Below are 25,489 nucleotides of genomic sequence, written 5' to 3' on the forward strand. Positions count from 1 at the left end.
TTGCATCAAATGCTGGAGTCCTTTGTGTTTCCTTCCCGCAGGTGTTCTGCGTCGGGTTATGGTGCCTGGACGAATACTGGTATTACAGCGTCTTCACCCTTTCCATGCTGGTGGCTTTCGAAGCCTCCCTCGTCCAGCAGCAAATGAGGAACATGTCGGAGATCCGGAAGATGGGCAACAAACCCTACATGATCCAAGTAAGCCCGCTTCCTGCCACAGCTGGCCTGACAAAGTCGTCCTGAGTTCTAGAACCTTGAAGGCCCTGTTGCTGGGGGCGACGCTGTCAACAGTGAACTGCTGACCCCCCAGTGGGAAGGAGCCAGTAAAGATGGGTGGGGCTGGGAGTTGGAGGTGAGGCTAACCGGGAGGAAGGGGTTGTGTTAGGGTGAGCCAAGAGAGCCAGAAGGGGAACAGGGTCGGTTATGAGCTGAAAGGAGAGGCTTTCTGTAGTTACTTGGCTCTTTAGTCTCCCATTGGACTTGCTGTTAACTGTAGCTCCAGGGCCTTGGAGGTGGGAGGGTCCTCCCTGCTTGCTGGGACCCCCTATCCCCTCCTGCTTCCCCTGATCTTTGAGATCTATTGGTCTTGCAAGCCACCCCTGTAGCTGCCACTTCCTGGGTCTGCCGTTTTATAGACAAGGTACGTTTGATGCGTGTTGTGACTCACCCTGAGCCAGCATGCTGGGAGGGGCAGCATATTAAAACCAGTACAAAATAATAGTATTTGGATGGGAGACCACCAAGGTAGGCCAGGGTTGCTACGCCGAGGCAGGCAATGGCAAAACCCCTCTGTTCATCTCTGGCCGTGAACTCTGTGGGGTCAACAGAAGCTGGCATTAATGGCAGAGAGAAGCACTGACTTGGCATCCGTTCTGTCCCTTCAATGGATGAGGGTTCCTATTGAGGAGCCCTCTGGGGAGAGTCAGTGTAGGAGGGGATTAAGGGACAAAATGGACTCCTTTTCTAGTCCCCTTCTGCAGTAATCTTAAGTGCCTCTCCTCTGTCGTCCTCCCCCCGCCTGTTGCAGGTTTACAGGAACCGGAAATGGCGACCAATTTCCAGCGACGAGATCATTCCCGGGGACATCGTGTCTGTCGGTACGGGATCCTGCTTCCTTGTCCCTGAAACGGAGAATGTTGTCAAGCTGCTTTTGCTCATTCCCTGTCTCCAGACACAGATTTGCAAGGATTTGGGGGTGTCTGGATGCCAGGCAGCAGAGAGTGAGGGAGGTGCCAACCTCAGGTGTCACCCTGAGCTTCAGGCCTGTTAAACCACCCCGCCAGGATCAGAAGAAATCTCCTCTCCTCATAACTAGATAATCTAAGGACAGAAGCCAAAGACAGCCAACACACACATGGTTCAGTAATCATCCAAAAGCTCCTCATAAAAAGAAGGCGGCCACAGGCTCTGAGCCAAATTGAGTTAATTATTTCATTTTTTAAAATTAGTTTTAGAACTTAAATCAGCATCTCATTTTACAATGCGTTTTGGACTTTTCTGTAAGCCACCCTGAGTCTCCAGGGAATAAATCCCAAACTTAATCTGTTCCACTTAATGTTTCTGGTAAGGCCTTGGAGGAGGAGGAGCTGAGCTCATGGCTGAAGTGCCACTCAGGAGTCCCGGGCATGCTCAGCACAGGCCCATGAATATCTTGAAGAGGCCCTGGCATAGCCCGTAATTCAGGCAGTATCGTGCTGCCAAGGAAGGCATGGTTTGGGAAGCAGCCTGCCTCTTGCAGAAGGTCCCAGATTCAACCCCCAGCATCTCTGGGGTCGGGGGCCGGCAACAGGTGATGTGCAAAACCTCTGCCTGAGACACTGAAGATCTGCCGGCAGTCTTGGTATATGGACCAAGGGCCTGAATCATTGGAAGGCAGCTTCGGATGTCCTGGCCCAGTCAGAACAAGCAGGTAGCAACTGAGTTGTGGTGGGGTCAAGGAAAATACGCCGGTTCTTCTTGCAGACTAACTCCCCGCTTGCCTTTGGGGGGCCCTCTCCTGAAGACGCCACTCTTTCTTCCAGGTCGGTCCCCCCACGAGAACCTCGTGCCCTGCGACGTGCTGCTGCTCCGGGGGAGGTGCATTGTCGACGAAGCAATGTTGACCGGAGAGTCGGTGCCTCAGATGAAGGTTTGCCCGGTGCTTGCCGCCTTTTCTTGAGAGTCTCGGTTAGAATCATAGAGTTGGAAGGGGCCAGACAGGCCATCTAGTCCAACCCCCTGCTCTACGCAGGATTAGCCCTAAGCATCAGTTGGGTGCCCGGAGCTGTATAAGCTGCAGAGATCAGATCGGCCCTGCTCAGCGTGTTTCTAATCTTGGGGGTTGGGGGAGAGGATACGGGGTGGAGGTGAGAGGAGGGGGAAACGGGAGACCTCCAAGGATTTGGGTGGTAGTTTCTCCAAGGACCATTGGCGGTCTTACAGGATAGATTTTCCTGAACTCGCATTTGCTTGAGGCATTGTCCCTGTTCTGCGGGTATAATGGAGATGATTGCCCACATTCTATTATTTTGCTTGTTATACGTGGAATCATAGAATCATAGAATCATAGAGTTGGAAGGGGCCAGACAGGCCATCTAGTCCAACCCCCTGCTCAACGCAGGATCAGCCCTAAGCATCCTAAAGCATTAGCCCTAAGCATCCTAAAGGAAGAGAGGAAATAGATAACTGGGTCCCTCATAAGGTGGCCAAAGTATTTGAGTTTCATCTTCAGGATCCGGCCTTCTAAGGAGCAGTCAGGGCTGATTGCTAGGACTGATGTGCAGGGGATAAAAACCAAATCTTCATGCCTTTAGTGGGACAGGTAGAGAAATGGACCCTGAGCTTAAGGCTGAACCCGGGGAATCCTTGTCTCCTCCCTCCCCGCCAGACTTCCACACTCCTTATGTTAAGTAACTCTCTCATGGGTAGACCAGAATGGAGGTCTTTCATGACTGGCTGCCTGCTCTCCCGCAGGAGCCGATTGAGGAGCTGGACCCGGAACACGTCCTGGACATGCAGGCGGACTCCCGACTGCACGTCATTTTTGGCGGAACAAAAGTCGTGCAACACATCCCACCGCAGAAGGCCAGCACGGGCCTGAAACGTACGTACCCGTATCGGGAGCAAGGAGGGGTTACTCTTCAAGCACCGAATGGTCTCTCTGGTGGCTGGCTGAGAAGTCCTTGAAAGTGTTTGTTTCAAGGTGTTCGTTTAGCTTGTTAGATTTTTAGATCGCCCTCTCAGCAAGCCGGCTCAGAGCAATACAATGCAAGAACTTGTAGGCTCTCGATGAAATTAATGAGCAGTAGGCTTAGAACAGGTAAAAGGAAGTGCTCCTTCACCCAAAGAGTAATTAAGATGGGGAATTCCCTGCCACAGGAAGTGCTGGCGGCTACCATCAAAGGCAGCTTCAAGAGAGGATTGGAGAAACATCTGGAGCAGATAGATGGGGCACTCTGCCTAGGGTGGTGTATTATTCTTGGTGCTTGGGGGGCAACACTGGGAGAGCTTCTAGAGTTCTGGCCTCACTGGCGTACCTCCTGATGGTACCTGGGCTTGGGCCACTGTGTGACACAGAGTATTGGACTGGATGGGCCCTTGGCCTGATCCATCATAGCTTATCTCATGTTCTTAAAGCCACTGGTGGACTGGATGGGTGACTGGCCTGATCCATTATGCACATCTTATCCTAGTTCACAGTGTATAGCTTAACTCTGGTCCTTTTCTCTCCTTTCCAGCTGTAGATAATGGCTGTGTGGCTTACGTTCTGAGGACAGGCTTCAATACATCCCAGGTAAGAATCATAGAATCATAGAGTTGGAAGGGGCCACACAGGCAATCTAGTCCAACCCCCTGCTCAACGCAGGATTAGCCCTAAGCATCCTAAAGCATCCAAGAAAAGTGTGTCTCCAACCTTTGCTTGAAGACTGCCAGTGAGGGGGAGCTCACCACCTCCTTAGGCAGCCTATTCCACTGCTGAAAGATGCGGCGGAAGGGCACTGCTCTTACAAGAGACAGTGGCCAGATTTGTTTGGATGTGTTTGAGGGGGTGTTGACCTGATGTCAGTCTTGGGAAGGGCCATGGCTTAGTGGAAGAGCCTCTGCTCAGTACGCAGAAGGTCCCATGTTCAATCCCCGGCACCTCCAGCTCAAAAGAACTAGACAGTAGGGGATGTGAAAGACCTCCACTTGAGATCTTGGACTGCTGCTGCCAGCCTGAGTAGACAATACTGACTGAGGGGCCCAGGCAGACATTGATGCTTGCAGGCAGGGGCAGCCTGTAAATTTAATAATAAAAAAATATTTTTTAAACCTTCAAACACAGTCAAGTTGTTTGGGGGGGGGAGGGGGGAGTTGCCACTCATGAAAAACCAAATAAAAATTGTTTCTCAGTATTTCTGCCCGTCCTAAACCCCACAGGGCAAACTGCTGCGCACGATCCTGTTCGGCGTGAAGCGGGTGACAGCCAACAACTTGGAGACCTTCATCTTCATCCTCTTCCTCCTGGTCTTCGCCATTGCAGCTGCGTCGTACGTGTGGATCGAAGGTATTTATTCGCTCGAAATATTTAGATCTCGGCTTGCCTTTCTGGAGCCTGGCAGAGTCCTCCGAGGAGAAGGAATCGCACTGGGGGTTGAACTGGCACTGAGAGCAGTTCCTTAGTGGAACAGGCTTCCTCAGGAGGTGGAGGGTTCTCCTACTTTTAAGCATCTCACAGGAATGCTGGTTTTATGAACTTGGCAGACTGTCAGTGGGTGGGCAGGAGGGGCCCAGGGAATTGCTGATCGCCTCTGTGGGATGGGAGGCAAATTCCCTCCGGACCACGTTGGGTTCTGGAGATTTTTGGTGGGGGAGGGATCACTTGGGCATGAAATTGGGGTCACCGAGGGTGGGCAGATAGATGTGAGTTCCTGCATTGTGCAGGGGGTTGGACTAGATGACCTTGGAGGTCCCTTGCAACTCTGTGATTCTATGAATGGGCTAGTGTTCTATAAACAGAGGGGGACCCTGACTCCGCATTAAAGGAGGCATGGGGTTGGATCCAGACAAATATTCTCGCTACCGGAAGGGCAGTGTAATTTCCACCCTCTCCCCTTCGTTCTGCAGACCCCCGATTTGCGTCTTGTGCCATTCCTGAGGGTTCCTTGTCCCCTTGAGACTCCTCCTGATAGTAAAAAGCAGTGTACAACCTTCCCCCCCCCCCCGCAGCTCTTCTTTTTCTCCTTTCCGAAGGCAGGTGCCTTCTGCCCTCGGTTTGCCACTGACCTCGTGTCTCTCTGCTCCTCTTCCCAAGGCACCAAGGACCCCAGCAGGAACCGTTACAAGCTCTTCCTGGAATGCACTTTAATCTTGACCTCGGTTGTCCCTCCCGAACTCCCCATTGAACTCTCCTTGGCCGTCAACACCTCGCTGATTGCTCTTGCCAAATTGTGTGAGTACCAAGCTTACGCACTTTGGAGCCACAGGGCACAAAATCGGTGGCCTTTTGCATCTGGGAAGCATCCTTTCTTCCTCAGCACAGTTCACTTTTTTTTTTAAAGGAAAAGCAGGACAGTTTAATCTAAAGCAGTGGTTCTCAACCTGGGGGTCGGGACCCTTTTGGGGGTTGAACGACCCTATCAGGGGTCGTGGCAGGGCAAGCAGCTTGGCCCAGGGGAGGGGAACTAGGAGGGCATCCACACAACAGCCTTGCGGGGTAGATCGAGACACAACATTCATCTGTCTGGAGCAGCGGAAAAGAGCAAGGTCGGCATGGTGGAACAAGAACTGAGCTGAGAAACCCTGGGGAAAAAAACAATTTATATACATTCATGAAGAACAATGGATCTTCATGCCATAGGTCAGTTTGTTTAATTTACGTGAAAGAACACTTGTCTAATTTTATGGTTGGGGGAACTGTATTAAAGGGTAGCGGCATTAGGAAGGTTGAGAACCGCTCCTCTAAAGTGTTTTGCAACAAGGGGCCTAAAACAGCACAACATCCAATGCTGCCTGACGTTGATCATTGCCTAGCCCCAAGTCCCAGTGCTTTTGCATTCGGCCCTGCAGCTCCCCTTGCAGGAGTAGAAGGGGAGTGAGGTGGCAGCAGTGAGGAAGGAACGAATCTAATTCGTAGAAACTACGCCTTTTGGGCTATCCACCTTTCCCAGGGAAAGAGCATCGCCTCGCCAGACCTTAAAACGGAACAAAATGAACAAGCCCTGGAGGGAAAGGGATACAAAGTATTGTGGTGCTTGAGAATTGGTCTTGCTGGGAGAGGAAGGAGTTGAATGTGGGGGGGGGGGGCAGCTACAATAAGTGCAAATCTTTGTGGATCCACTTTGTTGGGGGTAGGTCAGTTTGCTGCTTAAAACGTGTTAAGCGTGTTAAGAGGGGTTAGGAAGGGGCAACGATGGCTGTCCGTTTCCGTGGGACCACAGGGTGGGACAGAAAGGGGATGGCCTGGCCTGCTTTTTAAGCACTTTTCCGTTTTGCTTCCTCATAGACGTCTACTGCACGGAACCGTTCCGCATCCCTTTTGCAGGCAAGGTCCAGATCTGCTGCTTTGACAAAACGGGCACACTTACCAGCGACAGCCTGGTGGTGAGGGGCGTGGCCGGGCTCAGGTAGGCCAGGGAGCAAGGAGGGGAGGCTATGAGGGAAGGTGGGCTCAGCCAGATGCTGTCCCTGTCTTTGCAACTGTTTCGGGACAGGAAATCAACAGGGGTGTGTGTGTGTAGGGGGGTGCTTTGGACCTTCTGGCTGCCTTTATCAAAACTTAGGATTCTGTATCAAGGAACCAAATTTCACCCAAACCAGAGTTCTGTAGCATGTTTATTAGTGCAATCCTAAGCAGAGTTACTCCAGTCTCGACCCACTTTGCTTAGGATTGCTTTGTAAATTATGCAGCAGGTGCCCCAATTCCACATAATTCTGTTTCCGCTGGACTTGAGCAAGAAACAATACAGAGATTTTGACCCCTGTAGAACAACTTAACAATTTTTCTGGTTTTGAACATCTCACTGGGTTTTGATCGCATACTTTCAAGTGTGGTTTTGCAGCAGTGAAGGGCTAGAGAGCCAGTGGGGTGTGGAGTGTCGAACTAGGACAGCCTTTCTCAACTTCTTTTACTGTTTTGAGAAACCCTAGAAACATTCTTCAGGTTCTGAGAACCCCCAGAAGTGATGCAACTGTGCAGAATACGGTTGGGAAGCAGAGCTGTGGACATGCCCACTTGGGGCCCCTCCCCTTCCCACCTCCTCCGGGCCCATCATTGGCCATTTTGGGGGGAGGGGGGAGGGGGGAGGTCAACATGACCATATATGGTCATCTCACTCAATAAATGTTTAACACATTTAAAAATACAAAAATTTAATTAACTCCAACTCATTTAGGAAACCCTGGTTGAGAAAGTCTGGTCTGTATAAAAGCTCCGGGGGATATATCCCTCCCAAAGCAACATGGACTAGAGCTACGCCCTTTCTTTTAAAAATTACTCGCAATTTATTCTGGTTCCTCTCCCGCAACGATATACGGTGTTAAATTAGGGCGGAGTTTAACCGCCATGGCCCGTGTTCATGTGGCCCTCTGTTCCTTCCCGCAGAGATGGGAAAGATGTGACCCCCGTGTCTGACATTCCTGTCGAAACCCACCGGGTCATCGCCACCTGCCACTCGCTGATGCAGATGGATGACGGGACCCTGGTGGGCGACCCCCTGGAGAAAGCCATGCTGACCGCTGTGGAATGGACTCTGACCAAAGGTAAGCTTCTGCACCGCGCTCCATCCTGCCGCTTCATCAGCATCTTGTGAACCCCAGTGAGAGATGGAACTCCTTTGGGGCACCAGGAGCCCTGTGGGGTCCTCTGTCGTATTTCCCACAAATAGGACTGGGGAGGATTTGGGTTCTTCTGAACTCAATGTGATGGTTCCTGTTATCACACAGTAGCTTGATTGCGTGACATTCTGTAGTACTGTGCTTTGCTCTGAGATTTTTTTTTAACTTCCTGTGACCCATACCTGGGCAGCTGGAATAAAGCTCGGGAGGTTATCGCTGTTTAAAAGCGCTGCTAGTTGTCCATCAGAATCAGCCCAAAGTATATACAAATATTAAGGTAAAAGTAAAGGTATCCCCTGTGCAAGCACTGGGTCAAGTCTGACCCTTGGGGTGACGCCCTCTAGCGTTTTCTTGGCAGACTCAATACGGGGTGGTTTGCCAGTGCCTTCCCCAGTCATGACCGTTTCACCCCCCAGCAAGCTGGGTACTCATTTTACCAACCTCAGAAGGATGGAAGGCTGAGTCAACCTTGAGCCGGCTGCTGGGATCGAACTCCCAGTCTCATGGGCAGAGCTTTCAGACTGCATGTCTGCTGCCACAAGAGGCTCAATGCAAATATTACCAGTCCTTTAAAAGCTGCTGCCTGTGGAAAGATTACAATTTGAACGTGTTAAGAACAGCTCCTTGCTTCAGAGAAGAGCCCCTTCTCTGTGTGTGCATGTGTTTATTGAGATGTGAGCAGTGATCCTTTGGATCCCTTATGATGTGAGCAGTGATCCCTTATCCAAGACCCAGAAATAGAAATGCAGCTGGGTTGCAAAGTACCATGAGAGAATTTGGTGTGATTTATTTGCCGGTGAAAAGTTTTGAGTTGGCAAGTTCCCCGACCCAATTCTCCCTCACTTTTGAGCTCACCTGCCTGCCTAAGTAAGTCTCTCCCTTGCAGGTTTAAGAGAATGACTGTGTGAAACACGTTTGAGGGGTTTCAAAAGCAATCCTTGAGTAGTAGTACTGTATGGGTCATGATACTTGAGGATATCAAGGAGTTAAAGGGTTTTTCGGTGCTTCCTTAAGATTCTGCTGTTTACGGGGACAAAGAGGCTTCTGTCCATCAATACTCTTTCACATAACCAAAGCTAGTGGGCTATTCAAGCCTGAACTGTCTAATGCAGGGGAAGTCAAACTGCGGCCTTCCAGATGTCCATGGACTACAATTCCCAGGAGCCCTTGCCAGCATTCGCTGGCGAATGCTGGCAAGGGCTCCTGGGAATTGTAGTCCATGGACATCTGGAGGGCCGCAGTTTGACTACCCCTGGTCTAATGTATATAATTCACAGAAACACCTTTGTTCATGACAAAGGATAACCACGTAGGTGCCAGAGGTGCAGGAGGGGAGGAGGCAGAGCTCATAACTTGTGGAACTCATGGTGGCCAGTGGTTTAGATCAGCCATTTTCGATCTTTGTTTGGCCACACCCTTTTTGATCTTCAGTTCCAGGGCCCCCCAACCTTAGGCTGGCCTCTTGCACAATGAGCCAGGACAAAAAAAAGGCCTAAGCTAAGAGTCAGCTGACTATACTCGACGTACTTTGTATATATACGCGAGACAGATTTCTCAAACGTTTCAACCAAGAGAAGTGTGAGCATTCTTTTTTTTTTTCCTTGAACGCAGTCATTCAAGCACACCCAAAAGGATTGGCTTATGCGATTTCTTGTTCTTTCCCTTGACGAAGGTCAAACCTTCTAGCCATTAATGATACTTGACAAAAAGGAACTCACATCGGTTCCATTACCCCCATCCATAAACCATTGGGCTCCTCCCATTTTTCAGCCATTGGCCTCCTTCAAAGATGCCAGGGCCCCCTATGGTCCCCATTGAGAACATCTGGTTGAGATGGCTTAAGGAGGCTCAGTGTGCCATTGGCTGAGAGTGTCATTGGTGGTCCATGGTGACTGAATGGGACCTCCGGGTTTGTAGGCAGAATGCCTCTGACTTTCAGATGCTGGGCTGCAGTCAGCTATTGAAGGCCCGTGGCCTTCCCGTGGGCTTCTCGCCAGCTTCCGTGGGAACAGGGTGCCGGCCCGGAGAGAGCCAGCCTGGCTGCCCTGGAGTCCATCCGCCAACGAGGCAGGCCCAGCCCCGTGGGAGCCAAAGGGAGGGTGACTGCTTGTGGTGCTGTTGAACCCTTTCAGGATTTCCCGATCTCTTTGTTTCCAGATGAGAAAGTTTTCCCCCGAAGTATTAAAACTCAGGGACTGAAAATTCACCAGCGCTTTCATTTTGCCAGTGCCCTGAAAAGAATGTCGGTCTTGGCTTCCTACGAGAAGGTCGGCTCCACTGATCTCTGCTACATTGCAACTGTGAAGGGAGCCCCGGAGACGCTGCACAAAATGGTGAGCAGAGGATGGAGGGGCGCCTGAACAGAAGCTCCTGCCGGCTCCTTGGGAAGCATCATAGAACCATAGAGTTGGAAGGGGCCACACAGGCCATCTAGTCCAACCCCCTGCTCAACGCAGGATCAGCCCTAAGCATCCTAAAGCATCCAAGAAAAGTGTGTCTCCAACCTTTGCTTGAAGACTGCCAGTTTAAGTAGTGTGAGGGACCTCACTGGGGTATAATGCCAGAGAGTCCACCTTCCAAAATAGCCAGTTTCTCCAGAGGAACTGATTTCTGTACCCTGGAAAGCACTTGGAGAGTGGCAGTCCCCAAAATCATACAGCTCTTATCATGCTCCATCAGGCTAGATAGCCATCTGACCGAGAGGCTGATTCTGTGAAGGCTCAAGGAGGTGGCAGATGACAGTGGATGAGCGAGAGGGTTGTGAGTGTCCTTCATAGTGCAAGGGGTTGGACTAGATGACCCAGGAGGTCCCTTCATTCAGGGAGGCAAGGTCAGCCACTGCCTCCTCCAAAGTGTTTTTGGTTACAGCTCCACTCTTGTTGAATGCACTGCCACTTTAAGTAATAGCCTGCTCCCTCTCTGTTTTCAGGGTGGGTTGCCTGGCTCTTGGCTGTTGATAAATTAGTGAAGGGGAAGGGCTAAATACAGCCACCTAAACTAGAAGTTTTTGTAAGCATCTGTTTATTTTGTAGGAGCAAAGTTTTTGTAAAATCACCATGATTTGGAGCATGCTTGGCTTCTCTTGTTTCCATTAATTCCTGTAAAGTGGCTTTACATGGCCACCCCTGTCTGTTTTTTCTTTCCTGTGATAGGCTAACTGTGCAAGAGTGCTCTGCCACTTAGTTGGCTTTCCTCTTTGCCTGACCTCCTGGTGGCACCTAGGTTGTGGCCACTGTATGAAACAGAGTATTGGACTACATGGGCCCTTGGCCTGATCCAGCATGGCTTCTCTTATGTTCTTCAAGAAACTGCTGGCTTTCCTGAAGGCCCCTGGGTTTTTGGCCACTGTGTGACACAGAGTATTGGACTGGATGGGCCCTTGGCCTGATCCAACATGGCTTCTCTCATGTTCTTAAGGCTGCTGGTGGACCTCCTGAAGGCCCCTGGATTTGGCCACTGTGTGACACAGAGGGTAGGACTGGAAGAGCCATTGGCCTGATGTTCAGCACCAGGAGTGGCAGCATAGTAAGGAACAAGCCATGGGTTAAACACATGGAAGAATCCACCCCTCCAGTCATTGGACCTCACCCCAGAGTCCAGCTGATCAGGCCAGTAGCTCATCCTGCCCTCTGTGTCACACGGTGGCCAAAACCCTGGTGGCATCAGATGGTCAACCAGTGGGGCAGAACTCCAGAAGCCCTCTTGCTGCTCCCCCCTGCCTCAACATCAAGAATAGAGCATCATGGCCCAATAGTTTCCTTGTCCCCTGCTTTCTTGGGCCTGCTGCCCACCGCCCTGGCACTGATGCTAGTCAGGTCATGAGACTGGTTTTGCTTCTTCCTGTTCCGCAACTCGGGCATCTTGTGCTTGCAGCTCAGCGGGTTCCAAGGTCTGGAACGGCTGAATGTCACTGAGCCGTGCCGTTCTGGTCGTGCTCCACGCTCTTTCAGGCTGTGTCGTGACTGCTCCTCCTTTTCTCACGCAGTTCTCTCAGTGCCCGAGCAACTACAACGTCATCCACACAGAGATCTCACGTGAGGGAGCCAGGGTACTGGCACTTGGCTATAAGGAATTGGGGCACCTCACTCACCAACAGGTAAGGGTGACTTTTTCCTCCTGGGTCAATGCCAGCTAGTGTATGACACATGCTCTTGTCAGGAGGAGGGTGTTTGGGAAGACACAGCTGTATTTACGATTGTGGCTGGTTTCCTAGGGGCTAAGGACCATTCCACAGGATGTCCTCCCATACACGTTTCTTGCTCGCCCTACTGAACCAGGGCTTTGAGGAGACATCCAGAACGGTTTGAGGAGCTAGGATCTGGGCCTGGGTATAAACCTAACCAACCCTGGGTCATTAATGTGAGGGATAATGAATAAAGAGACAGGCAAAGAAATTGTTTGCTTTTTAAAGTGAACAAAAAGGAAGCTCGTTCGGAAAAACAAACAGAACCGAGGTAAATATTAACCCGTAACCAGGAGTTACAGGATGTTAGGTTTTACAGGTGCCCGAAGTAAAACTCTCCCAGGCAAGCTTATTGTTTCTCCGTAAAGCGTTCTGCTGCACATCAGTTTTGCACCAGAGTCAGCAAAACTCCCTGAGAAGCTGGAATACCGGTCTCTGGATAGGGAAGCCGACGCAGCGGTTGTTACCCAACCAATAATTGTCAACCCTCGGGGCCCAGCTGACACTCGAATGATCGAGTCTCAATTGTTCCCTGGGTACCCTGCTCCCTTGAGCTAGCTTCAGGTGCCACTCTGTGTGTGTTGTCCCGTCAGGTCCCCTCCAGCCTATGGCGCCCCTACAAGTTACTGACCTCCAGAATGTCCTCTTGGTAACAGCCTTGCTCAGGTGTTGCAGACTGAGGGCCACGGCTTCCTTTGTCAAGCTGATCCATCTCATGCTGGGCCTTCCTTCTTTCCCCTGCTGCCTTCACCCGTTCCAAGCCTTCCTGCCCTTTCCGGTGACTCTTGCAACTTCTCACAACGTGACCCCAGCTCAGCCATTTTAGCTTCTCATCCTGTAACTGTATTGCTGTGCTTGGCCTGTCACAAGTGCCCGCAAGGTCCCCAAACTAACAGCCTCATTCACAAAGCAGAGAAGGAGGAATGTCGATGACAATCTAGAGCAGGGGTGGCCAAACCGTGGTTCTCTGGATGTTCATGGACTACAATTTCCAAGAGCCCCTGCCAGCACAGCTTGTTGGCAGGGGCACATGGGAATTGTAGTCAATGAACATCTGTGGAGCCAGATTATTATTATTATTATCATTATCATTATCATTATCATCATCATTATTATTATTATTATTATTATTATTATTATTATTATTATTAGATTTATATCCCGCCACTCCCTTGCGGCTCGTGGCAGGTAACAATATCACAAATCCCCATTAAAACCCCATAAAAACAATAATAACATTGCCAATATTGCCGGCATGGCAAGAACGGCAGCTCCACTTCACCCCCCCCCTCCCACTACTAGCGGGTGGAGAGGAGGTCCTGATGATGTTTTGCTTCGGGTCTGGAACCCGAGTCCCCGGGGGGGGGGGGGCATAGATCAAAAGGGTAGCCATGTTTGTCTGAAGTAGCACAATAAAATCAGAGTCCAGTAGCACCTTTAAGACCAACAAAGATTTATTCAGGGCGTGAGCTTTTGAGTGCAAGCACTCTTCGTCAGACAGTCGTGCTACTGGACTCTTGATTTTATCTGTAGAGGCAGTTTTGCCACCCCTGAGCTGGCCTTTTCACATGACTGTGACTAGAACCCTTCCCGTTGCAAAGGCAGCCAGACTGCCCAGCTTGCTTTTCATGCGGCGAAGGTGAACTTCTCCCCTCTTTCATCAGCCTTGTGCAGAACCCAGGTGTCACTGTAGCTCTGGGGGGTTTTGCTGGCTATGTCTGAGGCAGCAGAGACAGGCAGTAGTGCAGCCACAACCCCAAACAACTTTGGAATGCTTTTGTCAGGGAATTGCAGTAGTGAAGGGAAATGCCTAGGCATCAGAGGAACAGATTGCCTTCTCCCTGAACATAAGGTCACTGGGGGAAGGGGGCTGGCTAATAGTCATTGGAGCTTCTGTTTGCTGTGAAGAGTGAAAAGTCTAGAAATCTGTTGACACCAGCAGGGGGAGGCTCTACAGGCCTACAGGAGACAATTTTGCCTTCTTTTCTCCTCCTCCCTGCAGTTTTCTGTCCTGTGGCTTTGTGCTCCTCTGGGTCTTCAGTTAAAGCTCTTACAGGGAAAAGGGAGGCAGGAGAGATGGATGGAGAGACTCTGGAGGCGAGGGGCATCACTGAACCAGAGGAAGGAGGTGCTAGCTGAGTGGTTTAGCATGTCAGGGGGAACAGGCTGCCTGTGGGAGCATGCTCAATTTTTCCATGAAGTCTTCTCGAAGCATCAATGAGTTACTAGATCAGGACAAGCGTGGTCTGATTGCAGCCTGAGCAGCGGCTCTGGCTGATCTCTCCCACTGACAGCTGGGTAGAATCTGGATCTCATGCTCCAGCAAGAGCTGGACACTTTGACCGGCTCGCAACCAACGTGTCTCTAGCCTTGCCAAGAGACAAGGGCTGTCCAGGCATCGGAACGTGCATTTCCATGGAGAGTTCATCCCGCTGATCATGTTTCTGTTCTGCAGGCGCGAGAGATCAAGCGTGAGGCCCTCGAGTGCGACCTCCGATTTATGGGCTTCATTGTGGTGTCCTGCCCCCTCAAAGTGGACTCCAAGCCGGTTATCCGGGAAATCTTGAACGCCTCGCATCACGTGAGTAAAGAAGGGCTCCTGCCAAGGCGTTGCAGGAGGGCATCAGGCACGGTGGCCATCCACAGGGTGCCCCTGCCCTCTGGCCTTGTGGCCTTCAGCTTTTCCACTGTCCCACCCCTTTCCCCACTGGGCCGAGTCTCATGCTGTGATTCTGAACATATAAAAGGGATTTACTCTGATTCAAGGAAACCCAACGACACCCATGATAGTGAGTGCAGAGATGTAGTATGGAATTCCTTTTCTGCACACTTTTAACTGGTTGGTGGCTGGGGGTGTTTCCCACGGCAGGGACCTGAGCTCATGCAATACAAGTTGATTGCACTTTAATATTCATGGAGGCTTTTTGGAGAGGAACTCACAGAATGAGGTATAAGTCATCCGTAATGTAGTGGTCCTGCTTTTAACTGGGCTGTGCCAGATTTCTTCTGGGAAGCCCCCAAAGCATAAGGGCTAAATAGCTCTGTCCTGATTATTATTATTATTATTATTATTATTATTATTATTATTATTATTATTATTATTATTATTATTATTATTTCAATTTATTTCCCGCCACTCCCAAATGGCTCGCGGCGGGTTACAATGTCTTAAAAAACCCATTAAAACTCCCATTAAAAGACTTTAAAATGTCACAACATGACAGCACAATAATAAGATCCCCTTCCTACCCCCATTCCTAAAAAAATGGTGTCCTGGGCTGCTTCTAAACATTTTGCTCCTGTGCTTTACAGAAGACTGTCCAAGCATATATCCCAGGACTAGAGAGCTCCCCCTTTCTGCATAGTTAAATGGTAGCAGGAAATGCGGGAGGCTGTGCTTCCTGCAGGGAGGCGGTTCTCCCCCCGCCCCCGCCTCAAACTTTTGCATGCAGTGCAGTTTCTCCAGAGTTTGGGGAGATTCCAAAGCACTAGCCACATCTGCCACAGCCCAAATGATAATGCCCAAGTAGAGAGCAATTTAAATGTGTTTCCAAAAAGGTTTGATTTGTTCTTCAATTTTATTTCAGGGGGGAAGAATAAATTTGAACTCTGAGTATGTTCGAAAGTATGACACATCATTTGATTTATGTGTGCGTGAGATCACCCACGTTGCCATTAAAATGGTGTTTAATTTGAAATCCGAGCACTGTCAAGGTGACTCTGCCTGGTGTCTAGACTTTCTGAGGCCCACACGGGTTGTCCGTCAAACAAGGGGCCCCTTTCCGAGCCTTCCTGCTCTCCCTCCCTCAGGTAGCGATGATCACAGGCGACAACCCGCTGACAGCTTGCCACGTGGCCCAGGAGCTTCACTTCACCCAAAAGGAGGAGACGCTCATCTTGCAGCCTCCCAGCAGCCAAGGTAAAGGGGGAGGGATGAGTTGGGGAGGAGGCATTGGTGAGAATCCAAGCAGAGCGCACAGTGCTGGGGGCTCAGGAGCGGGGAGGGGGGTTGATGCTGCAAAGCTCTGATTCATAGAATGATAGAGTTGGAAGGGACCTCCAGGGTCATCTAGTCCAACCCCCCGCAGAACACAGGCAATTCACCACTACCTGCTGGCCAACAGTGACTCCAATTCCATGCCCAGCTGATTCCTCCAATGCCAGTATCCCCTGCCCCAAGACCTTTTGGCTCTGTGTCACAAAGAGATCAAGCTAGACAACTGCATTGAGCTATCGAGTCCAATCTCTTTGAGACACAGAGTCACCTTGGGGAATCAGCCTCTTAGCATGGCAGCTGGACCTCAGGACCCCTCCTGTTCCATTCTGCTGTTTGTGTCCGTCTTAACTGGGACATCCCCATTTCAGATTCCAGTTGGCAGTGGCAGTCCATCAGCGGCACCATCGCGCTCCCAATCGTACCACATTCCCTGCAGGAGTTGACCAAGGACCACAACCTGTGCATCACAGGGGAAGGGCTTTCCCACCTGCAGGCCACTGAATCGCAGTTCCTGTTGAGGCTCATCCCACATATTCAGGTCTTTGCACGCGTCGCACCCAAGCAGAAGGTGAGAGGGGCTTCCTCGTGGTGGAGTTCCGAAGGCATCTCACATCTTCCCAGCTAAGCAAATGAATCTGGGTGCCTTTATATTTCTGACCTGTGGGTGTCCCATGCACAGAGACCACCACCCAAGCAGTGGGTCTTTGGGGGCACTCTGTGACTTACTGGAACACAACCCAGAAAGTTGAAAGACTTTTTTAGATGATAGAGAATGCTAGACAGAGAAAGACTGAAGGTCACATTGCTGTTGATGTAGAAAAGGCTACTGGGAAATCTTTAACCAGCTTGGTGTAGTGGTTAGGAGTGTGGACTTCTAATCTGGCGAGCTGGGTTTGATTCCCTGCTCCCCCACATGCAGCCAGCTGGGTGACCTTGGGCTTGCCACGACACTGATAAAGCTGTTCTGACCGAGCAGTGATATCGGGGCTCTCTCAGCCTCACCTACCCCACAGGGTGTCTGTTGTGGGGAGAGGAAAGGGAAGGCGACTGTAAGCCACTTTGAGATTCCTTTGGGTAGAGAAAAGTGGTATACAAGAACCAGTTCTTTTTCTTCTTCAGTAATATCAGGGCTTCCCAGCCTCACCTTCTTCACAGGGTGCCTGTTGTGGGGAGAGGAAGGGGAAGGCGATTGTAAGCTGCTTTGAGACTCCTTTGGGTACTGAAACTGTGTTTCAGCCCAAACTGATTTTACACGCACTGAATAATGCAGATTCAGTTCTTTGCAACTGGTTTTACTATGTGAAATACAAAATCGCATGATTGTTAAAGTGCACCAGAAGTGGATTGAAATGGTGTTATTCAGCATGTTTGAAAGCACCAGTGCTGCATGATGATAAACCAGAGGGCAGGAGCTCTATGGAGCGAAGGATGGAGTGATGCTGTAATCATGGTTATAAATGAAATGGAAGCAACAACAAATACATATCAAAGCAACTTCTGTTGGCTGAGGACTTGCACAGGGGTTGTGATAATGAGAAGAATGTATTCTACACAGCTCTTTTGGATTCCCAAACATAAAAGGATTCCTTCTTCAGTAACATTGTAGCCATGAACTCACTGTACTCTCAATGTTACAGCAAGTACTAGCAAATGCCATGCAGACAAAATTTGGAATAGCTTTTAGGAAAGCTTTTGCTTTTCTACTGCACTGTCCAATTTACCCAGGTCAGCTTGTTTCCCCACCTTCTGGTATCATAAATCCCAAATGGGGTACACAGTGTGCTGTTGCTGTACAGTAGAGGAGAAGCCACTATGTAATGAAGATACTTCTTGATAAGATTTTACACGATATAAAGTTTAATAATAAGAGAAAACAGGGTTGAACTTACCTGTAACTGCTATTCATCAAGTGGTCTTCTGTGCAGTTACACAACCCTCCCTCCTTCCCCACCGTGGGCCACTGATGATATACTGGCTTGCCTCTTCCAGTGGCAGGAAGGAGAACTGCAGGGAGAGTGCTAACACCTCCCACATCATGTGGCTTTGGGTGGGAATATTACCCTTTGTGAGGGGAGGGCTCAATTTTGCAAAAGTGTCTTACAAAAGTGTTGCTTAGTGTATACAATAGTTCTGTAGATTTGTTATGTTCTCTTATATTGGATAAACCTTCTGTATAGTGTATAAATTATCAAGAAGGGTTCTCATTACATAGAGGCTTTTTCTCTATGCTACAGTATCATAAATCCGACTGTTTTGAGGACAGTGAGCAGCCAGGTTTTACTTAGTTCATGTTCCTGCAGCTAACGATTTTGAAAGAGAAAGCAGCATTTAATTCTTGAGGGAACTGCAGTAAAGGCAGGACAGCAGCATGAATGTCAGGAGAGGTGCACATTCTGAGACTCTGTGCTTCCCACCACAGGAGTTTGTGATCACAACACTGAAGGGACTTGGCTATGTGACACTGATGTGTGGAGACGGTACCAACGATGTGGGGGCCCTGAAACATGCTGATGTGGGTAAGTACCAATGGGAGCCCTTTCCATCAGATTTGAGGCTTTGGTTCATTGAAAAGATTGGAAAAGATGTACAATTGTACTGGTCCAAACAAAATCCCCCCCAAAGAAAACCATCCATGTTCAAGCACAAAACACCATGCAAGCTTTTCAACCCCATCTGGACTCTTCATCAATCTCAGTGTTACGAGATTTAAAACAACAGAAAGGTGGGAAAGCCCATCTCTTAGGCCAAGGTCGGCTCTTGCTGGCTTCCCCAGTAAAATGCCTGCAGGCTATAAAATTAATTTTATTGCTGCAGTGTAGTATTACAGCATGAGAAGCTCTGGGGAGCCTTCATGGGGAGGAACCCATTCAGCTGGAAGAGCTTCTGATAATAAAGCTAGATATTACTTTAAGGCTGTGGTCTATTTGTGATATTCTGTCTCTTTCACCATTTAAGTTGAACACATGGAGAGTATAAGTCTATCAGTGGCTATTAGCTATGGTGACCGAGGGGAACCTTCCCCTTCACAGGCACTGAAGCCCAGAGTCAGGGTGCAATATGCAAGGGAAGGACTCTACCTCCCTGCCCTGTTGCTGGCCTTCCAGAGGAACTGGTTGGCCGCTATGTGAGACTGGAAGCTGGACAAGATGGACCATTGGCTCTTATGTTTACGTTCAAAGAATAATGCTTCAAGTTAGGTGTTAAATTATAATATAATTTAACTGTAACTCATGTTTCAAATCCTTAAAATATTGGCTAAGAAAATGGATGATTCACTGTGCTCTTCAAATGCAAAAGCTTGCAGAATTTGCAATATTAAAAGTCAGGTAAAGCACCGGGTCATGTCTGACCCTTGGGATGATGCCCTCTAGCATTTTCATGGCAGACTCAATACAGGGTGGTTTGCCAGTGCCTTCCCCAGTCATTACCGTTTACCCCCCAGCTAGCTGGGTACTCATTTTACCAACCTCGGAAGGGTGGAAGGCTGAGTTAACCTTGAGCCAGCTGCTGGGATTGAACTCCCAGCTTCATGGGCAGAGCTTTCAGACTGCATGTCTGCTGCCTTACCACTCTGCGCCACAAGACGCTCATATATATTCAAAGTAGGCAGACAGAAACTTGGCATCTTTTTATAGATTTCTGGAAACAAGTATTAAACCAATAGGAATGACCATTTCCACCCATGCATTGTGTTTTTCCTGCCTTCCTTGCTTCCCACTGTAGGTCAAAATGTCCCACCAGACAGTTCCTGGGGGACAGGAAACCCCTAGAAAGAGCATGTGGGGAGGGGGCAATTTGGACAACGGCAAGAGAAGGGGATGAGAAAGCTATGGAAATTCATCAGTGGGAGCCCTCTTTTGAATCCAAGATAATAAATCTATTCTCATATGGTCAGCGGTAAAGGATTATACCAATTTTTCACGGTTATGTACGTGTGTTTGTTTTGCTCCTGTGGAGTTTTGTTATTAGATCCGGTTGCCTCTCCCTCCCCCCAAAAGACTCATCCAAACAACGGACTCCACAAAGTGTTTGGTCCTGATGCCCATTCCCCTAGCGGTTCCTCATGTCATCTTTCCCATCCGAGACCTAATCTCTTCTTGCAGGAGTGGCTCTGCTGGCCAACGCGCCCGAAAGACTCCCCGAGCGCAGGAAGAGACCCCGTGACGGGCCTGCCGATGGGAGACCCGCCTTGCCATCTACTTCCTTGGCTGGGAGCAACATGAGGCCCACTTCCAGAGCGGCCAAGCACCGGCTCATGTCACATAGGGAAGAGCAGCTGGCCGTGCAGCGGGTAGGTTGCGAGAGGCACTGATGTCAGGAGCCCCTTTTTGGAAAGACTGGAGCCCTGCTGTGTATTAACATTTGGCTTCTCCCCCCCCCCCTTATTTCCTTCCTCCTTCCAACAGGAAAGGATCAGCCAGGTGCTGAAGGATTTGGAAGAGGAACAAGTACCCATCGTGAAGCTGGGCGATGCCAGCATTGCGGCCCCTTTCACCTCCAAGCTCTCCTCCATACAGTGCAGTAAGTGCAGGGGGGAAGGGAGAGGAAGAAGGGCACCTGCACTTGAAGGCCGGGCAGCTGCCACTCAACTGCTGTGTGCACCTTGGAGATGATAGGGTAGAGCATTAACACCCACCCCTGAACCAGAGACATCGGATATTCTCGGGGCATTTTCACTATGCCAAAAGCATCTTTTGAGCCTTCTTAGCAATGATGCTGTCCCTGTGGAATTGTTGATATTGCATGAAGCAGAAATGAAATTTCACATTGTGGGAGGGAAATACCAAAAGGGTGAGGTTCACACTGGGAGTTTCTGCTGAGCTAGGGGAAGTGGCAGCTAGTGGGAACGGCCAAGGTAGGTCTGGGACAGACCCCATCGTGACCTGGCTGGGCCCTGTTTTGCGTGGCCTCAAAGCAGAGATCCAAGCAACCAGGTCTTCCTTCCTCTCACCGCAGTCTGCCACGTGGTCAAGCAGGGCCGTTGCACCCTGGTCACCACCCTTCAAATGTTCAAGATCCTGGCGCTGAACGCCCTCATCTTGGCCTACAGCCAAAGCGTCCTTTACTTGGAAGGTGTAAAATTCAGCGATTTCCAGGCGACGCTGCAGGGGCTGCTGCTGGCTGGCTGCTTCCTCTTCATCTCCCGGTCCAAGGTAAGGAGGAAGTGATGGTGTAAATGCTCCCCTCTCACCAGTCTTCCCTGCCTGTTGGAGCTTTATGCGTCCCACGTGAAAATAAGCAGCCAAGAAATCTCAGCTTTTATTCATCTAAAGTGTTTGGCTCTAAAAGCAGGGCTTGAAGGCACTGGCAGTGCCTGAGAAAGAAATAAGCATGAGGATGAACTAGGCTTTCCAGCAGTCATTGTCCTGTGTAAATCGGGGTGAACCAATAGACACAAACTGTTTAAGAAAATGAAGCTTCCTTGGCATTGGGTTCTTCAAAAGAACACCACTGCCCTCATCTGCTGAATGCCATTCTGCCCGTTTAGTTAGGAAGGAATCCTGTTGTAGAGAGGATCTTAGGGGGCTAGTGAGAGAGCGCTCCTTATGCTCCCGTGTCACTTTGTCTTTCCAAACCACGCAACACATAGCTTGCCTCAACAGTGGTTTCAGAACTAGGGATGTGCGGGGAAAGGAAAATCCAGACTTCTTCGGGTTTGAAAGAATTCGCCTCAGACCAGGGTAGGCTTGGCCGAAGCACTTTGGGCCTCTCCGAAGTGCTTCAGCCAGTGAAATCGCCCTGGGCCTCTCTCCTGCCCTGAAGGGAGGAGAGCGAGAGCCCCACCCTTGCCTGCTCCCTGCCTGGGCATCCGTGGGGGAGCGTCCTGCCGGACATTGGAGAGGGCCCACCCCCACGGCGCACTGTGGTGCTCAGGGGGAGGTGGCAGGGGTTTGGGGGACCAGCCAGCCACAGGTCATTGCGTGGCAGTGGCAGCCCGGGCAGGGAGTGGTCCAGATTGGGGCTCTCTCTCTCCTCTCTTCAGAGCACACCACAGGAGTTTGCACCTCAGACTGCTTTGATCAAAACATTTCTGAAGCAAGCTTGCTTCAGAGATTTTCAGTTGAAGCAGTCTGAAGCACATAACCCTATTCAGAACCACATATCCCAGAGTTATAAAAAATGTTCTTCCTGTTCTAGTCTTGCTTCTCTGTTGAATTACTTCTGCTCACTGCTTGGAAGTAAGGAGTTGCAACAATGTACCCTAGATGCCCTGGTATTGTGGCCAACAGCTAAGGGTACCCAAACCCTAAGACTGAAGTGGGTATACTCCAGAGCTGGATGGTCCCGCCAGTGGAATCCACCTTGGCCAAGTGTCCCAAGTGCCGTAATTAATTGTGGGACCACAAATGTGGAAACATCTGCAGAGTTTCATTTAAGCCAAACGTGTGATTATGCACAGTCATCTTTTTGGATGAGAACTGTTTAAAATTAACAGAAGAACACAAGGTTTTTACATGGTGATGTAGAATTGGTGTAGTACAGCCGGAGACTTGAAAGCGTCTTTCAGAGCATAACCACACCCTCAGGTTTTGTACTCCTAATTTATTAAGGTATCTTGACTTCAAAATCTAGTTAGCTGCTTAATGGCTCCGGGTTTGTTCTGAAACCATCCAGTACAATTAGGCCACAACAAAGAAGACTGCACAATTTTGATCTAAATATAATTGTGCAGTGGTGCATTACACTGTTCTTGGCATTTGTGATCACTGTTGCTAATCGACAGCTTTCGTTTCCTTCATCTGGGGCTGCTTTCCAAGTTGTCCAGAACAGCGGTCCCCAACCTTCATCTGGTCGGGGACTGCCTCCGGGGGTGGGGGAGAGCCAGCGGCCCGGCTGCCGCAGTTGCTCAAAAACGTACACGCGCGGAACTGCCGCGCATGTACGTTTTGGCCACCAGGTGGCACTAACACGCATGCGCAGAGTTGCCGCGCATACGCGTTTTGGCCACCAGGGGGCGCAAATGCGCAAGCGTGGCAGTTCCGCACGTGCACGTTAGCGTCCCTGGCGCGCCGGCTGCTGTGCCGGCCTCTTTCCCCCCCTCTCGCTGCGAGGGGGGGAGGCAGCCGCGGCCGCTGGCGGCCCGGTACAATGGCCTTTTCGGCCCGGTATTGGGCCGCAGACCGGGGGTTGGGGACCCCTGGTCCAGAACACCTTAAATTACTAATTAACCACAGAGAGCAGCTTATGAAGCACAGATCCTGACTCTTCCTCTTGTTTCCAGCCTCTCAAGACCCTCTCCCGAGAACGCCCACTCCCCAATATCTTCAACCTGTACACAGTTCTCACGGTGCTGTTACAGTTCCTGGTTCATTTCCTCAGCTTGGTTTACTTGTACCGAGGAGCGCAGACCCGCAGTGACCCAAAGTGAGTGCTTTTAAGATTTAATCCTGAAGTTGTAAAGCTATGGAGGAAAATACTCCAGAGGAGAACTGAGTAACAGTTTATTGGAAACATAAATAAGAGAACTCGCCAACGGAAAACCCGAGGCTAATTTTGCATGAATTACTCATGTGCATAACCTGAATGACAAATCCAAGAATCCACTAAAGCTCCAAGCATTCTAGAGTCAGGCTCTCAAGGAGCGTTCTCTGTTTCTTTAAGGAAAGAAGAATTTGTGGACCTCTATAAGGAGTTTGAGCCCAGTCTTGTGAACAGTACAGTTTACATCATGTCCATGGCTATGCAAATGGCCACCTTTGCCATCAACTATAAGGTAGGATGTCCTCGAGTTCTCTCAGGTTGCCAGACCGTACAGCGCGTCTGCAATTCACTTCCTGTTCCCACAATTCCCTGTCGTACAGCACAGTGCTTAAGTTTTTGGACCTGTGCTCCAAAAGACCTGCAAGATGGTAAGACCTTGGAAGTCAAAACTAAGAGCTGGGAATGGATAGTGTGATGGATATGGGTGGCTATGCTAAAAGGTTAAGGAAGTGTTGCCAAGTTCCTGAAAAGGAAGTCTAGGTACTGGGATTCTCTTCCCCCACATCCATGCAGAATGGTTTAAATCAGTGGTCCTCAACCTCCGGTCCGGGGACCGGGACCGGTTCGTGGATCAGTCGGTACCGGGCCGCAGCTCCTCCTCATCCTCCTCCCCGGCCACTGCCCTGCCATTCTGCCGCCTTTGGTGCTCTCCAGCGGCCGCCATGGCTGGGGCTCTCCCTTGGTGTGGCATTGCGCAGCTGCTGCTGGCAGCACCCCCCAGCAGGTGGCAGGAAGTCAGGGGTACCGGCAGGAAAGCAAGTGGAGCAGGGGCTCTGGCAGCGGCGACGTCCCTTGGCAAAAGACTACTCCCCCCCCGGGCCTCAATAAAATTGTCAAGCGTTGACCGGTCCCCGGTGATAAAAAGGTTGGGGACCACTGGTTTAAATGAAATCAAGTGAATTGGATTATTGACCATGGTATTGGGGCTTTTGGGTTGTCTTAGCAATAGATCTTGGAGAGAAATTAGAGGTTCGATAGTACGTTTTCTCTTGCAATTCCATTTGTAGTGTGGATGGGATAGGCGGAATACAGAACATTTGTCACAATACAACGCATTTAAAGTCTGCTGAAATCCATTTTCAGGACAGCTGGTTTGCCAAGAAAAGTCCAAACTGGCTTTCACTGAGATTTGGACTTTAAGCAAGGCACTGTCTCCTGGTTTTTCACTTGGAGGTCTTTTCACTCTCTGTCTGTTGCTCCAGGGTCATCCATTTATGGAAAGTCTGCGGGAAAACAAACCTCTGCTGTGGAGCATTATCTTGTCAGGTCTGGCAATCGTGGTCCTCTTGACAGGTTCCTCCCCAGAGTTCAATGAACAGTTTGGACTGGTGGAAATCCCCACAGAGGTGAGTAAAGCTGCCAGGCAGCTCTTTTCTCCACTGGCGTGTCATCTTTTTTACCAACCCTCTGGTCAAAAACATGCTTACAGCAGGTGTTATGAAAGGGAAGAGCAGTTGCTAAACATGCCTGGCTAGAGAGAAAGCTCTAGGTGCTGGGCCCCAGGTCTCACGCCAGAGCAAATAACTTTGACTAAGCAAACAAATTACTTCTTAGGGAGAAATTGCCATATTGCTATGTAATCTGGTGGTAGGAATATTATGCCCTTGGAAACAGCAATGGGGTCAAGTGTCAACTGACTTCTTAATTTATAATTAATGTACTTCTTGATCAAGCACACAATCGGCTGGCTGCAGCAACCAAAACATGGGGAAGCAACTCTTAATCTGCTCTGAAAGCAGCTTCTGAGTTGCTGCAAATTAGTGCCTCAAATGTTATGGACCACTAAGTTAGAGTCAAGGATTACAGCATAGTAGTCAGCAAGCTTCTGTAAACACGGTTACAGTATGGCACGTATTGAACTGGTATCTGAGAGCCAGGGTTATAAGGCACAGAGGACTGCTTCAGTAATTGGTCAGTAGAAATCAAGAATAGTCCATTAGTAGCAGAACTAAGAGCCTCTTGTGGCGCAGAGTGTTAAGGCAGTCGCCTGAAAGCTTTGCTCATGAGGTTGGGAGTTCGATCCCAGCAGCCGGC

General features: G+C 49.9%; 1 protein-coding gene across 1 annotated transcript in view; it reads left to right on the plus strand.

Moving 5' to 3' along the window:
• Positions 1–25,489, plus strand: part of ATP13A1 (ATPase 13A1) — a 34,426-nt gene that overhangs the window by 8,025 nt on the left and 912 nt on the right. The window contains exons 5-25 of the mRNA XM_077329321.1: positions 42–197; positions 1,027–1,096; positions 2,021–2,127; positions 2,952–3,081; positions 3,716–3,771; positions 4,398–4,524; positions 5,272–5,409; positions 6,463–6,583; positions 7,561–7,718; positions 9,951–10,126; positions 11,779–11,889; positions 14,432–14,557; positions 15,787–15,895; positions 16,342–16,541; positions 18,393–18,489; positions 20,077–20,264; positions 20,380–20,494; positions 20,930–21,126; positions 23,196–23,338; positions 23,576–23,687; positions 24,658–24,801. Coding sequence (XP_077185436.1) covers positions 42–197; positions 1,027–1,096; positions 2,021–2,127; positions 2,952–3,081; positions 3,716–3,771; positions 4,398–4,524; positions 5,272–5,409; positions 6,463–6,583; positions 7,561–7,718; positions 9,951–10,126; positions 11,779–11,889; positions 14,432–14,557; positions 15,787–15,895; positions 16,342–16,541; positions 18,393–18,489; positions 20,077–20,264; positions 20,380–20,494; positions 20,930–21,126; positions 23,196–23,338; positions 23,576–23,687; positions 24,658–24,801 — 2,781 coding nt within the window. The remainder of the gene's footprint in view (positions 1–41; positions 198–1,026; positions 1,097–2,020; positions 2,128–2,951; positions 3,082–3,715; positions 3,772–4,397; positions 4,525–5,271; positions 5,410–6,462; positions 6,584–7,560; positions 7,719–9,950; positions 10,127–11,778; positions 11,890–14,431; positions 14,558–15,786; positions 15,896–16,341; positions 16,542–18,392; positions 18,490–20,076; positions 20,265–20,379; positions 20,495–20,929; positions 21,127–23,195; positions 23,339–23,575; positions 23,688–24,657; positions 24,802–25,489) is intronic.

Source organism: Paroedura picta, chromosome 3 (genome assembly GCF_049243985.1).
Source record: "Paroedura picta isolate Pp20150507F chromosome 3, Ppicta_v3.0, whole genome shotgun sequence".
Lineage (NCBI taxonomy): Eukaryota > Metazoa > Chordata > Lepidosauria > Squamata > Gekkonidae > Paroedura > Paroedura picta.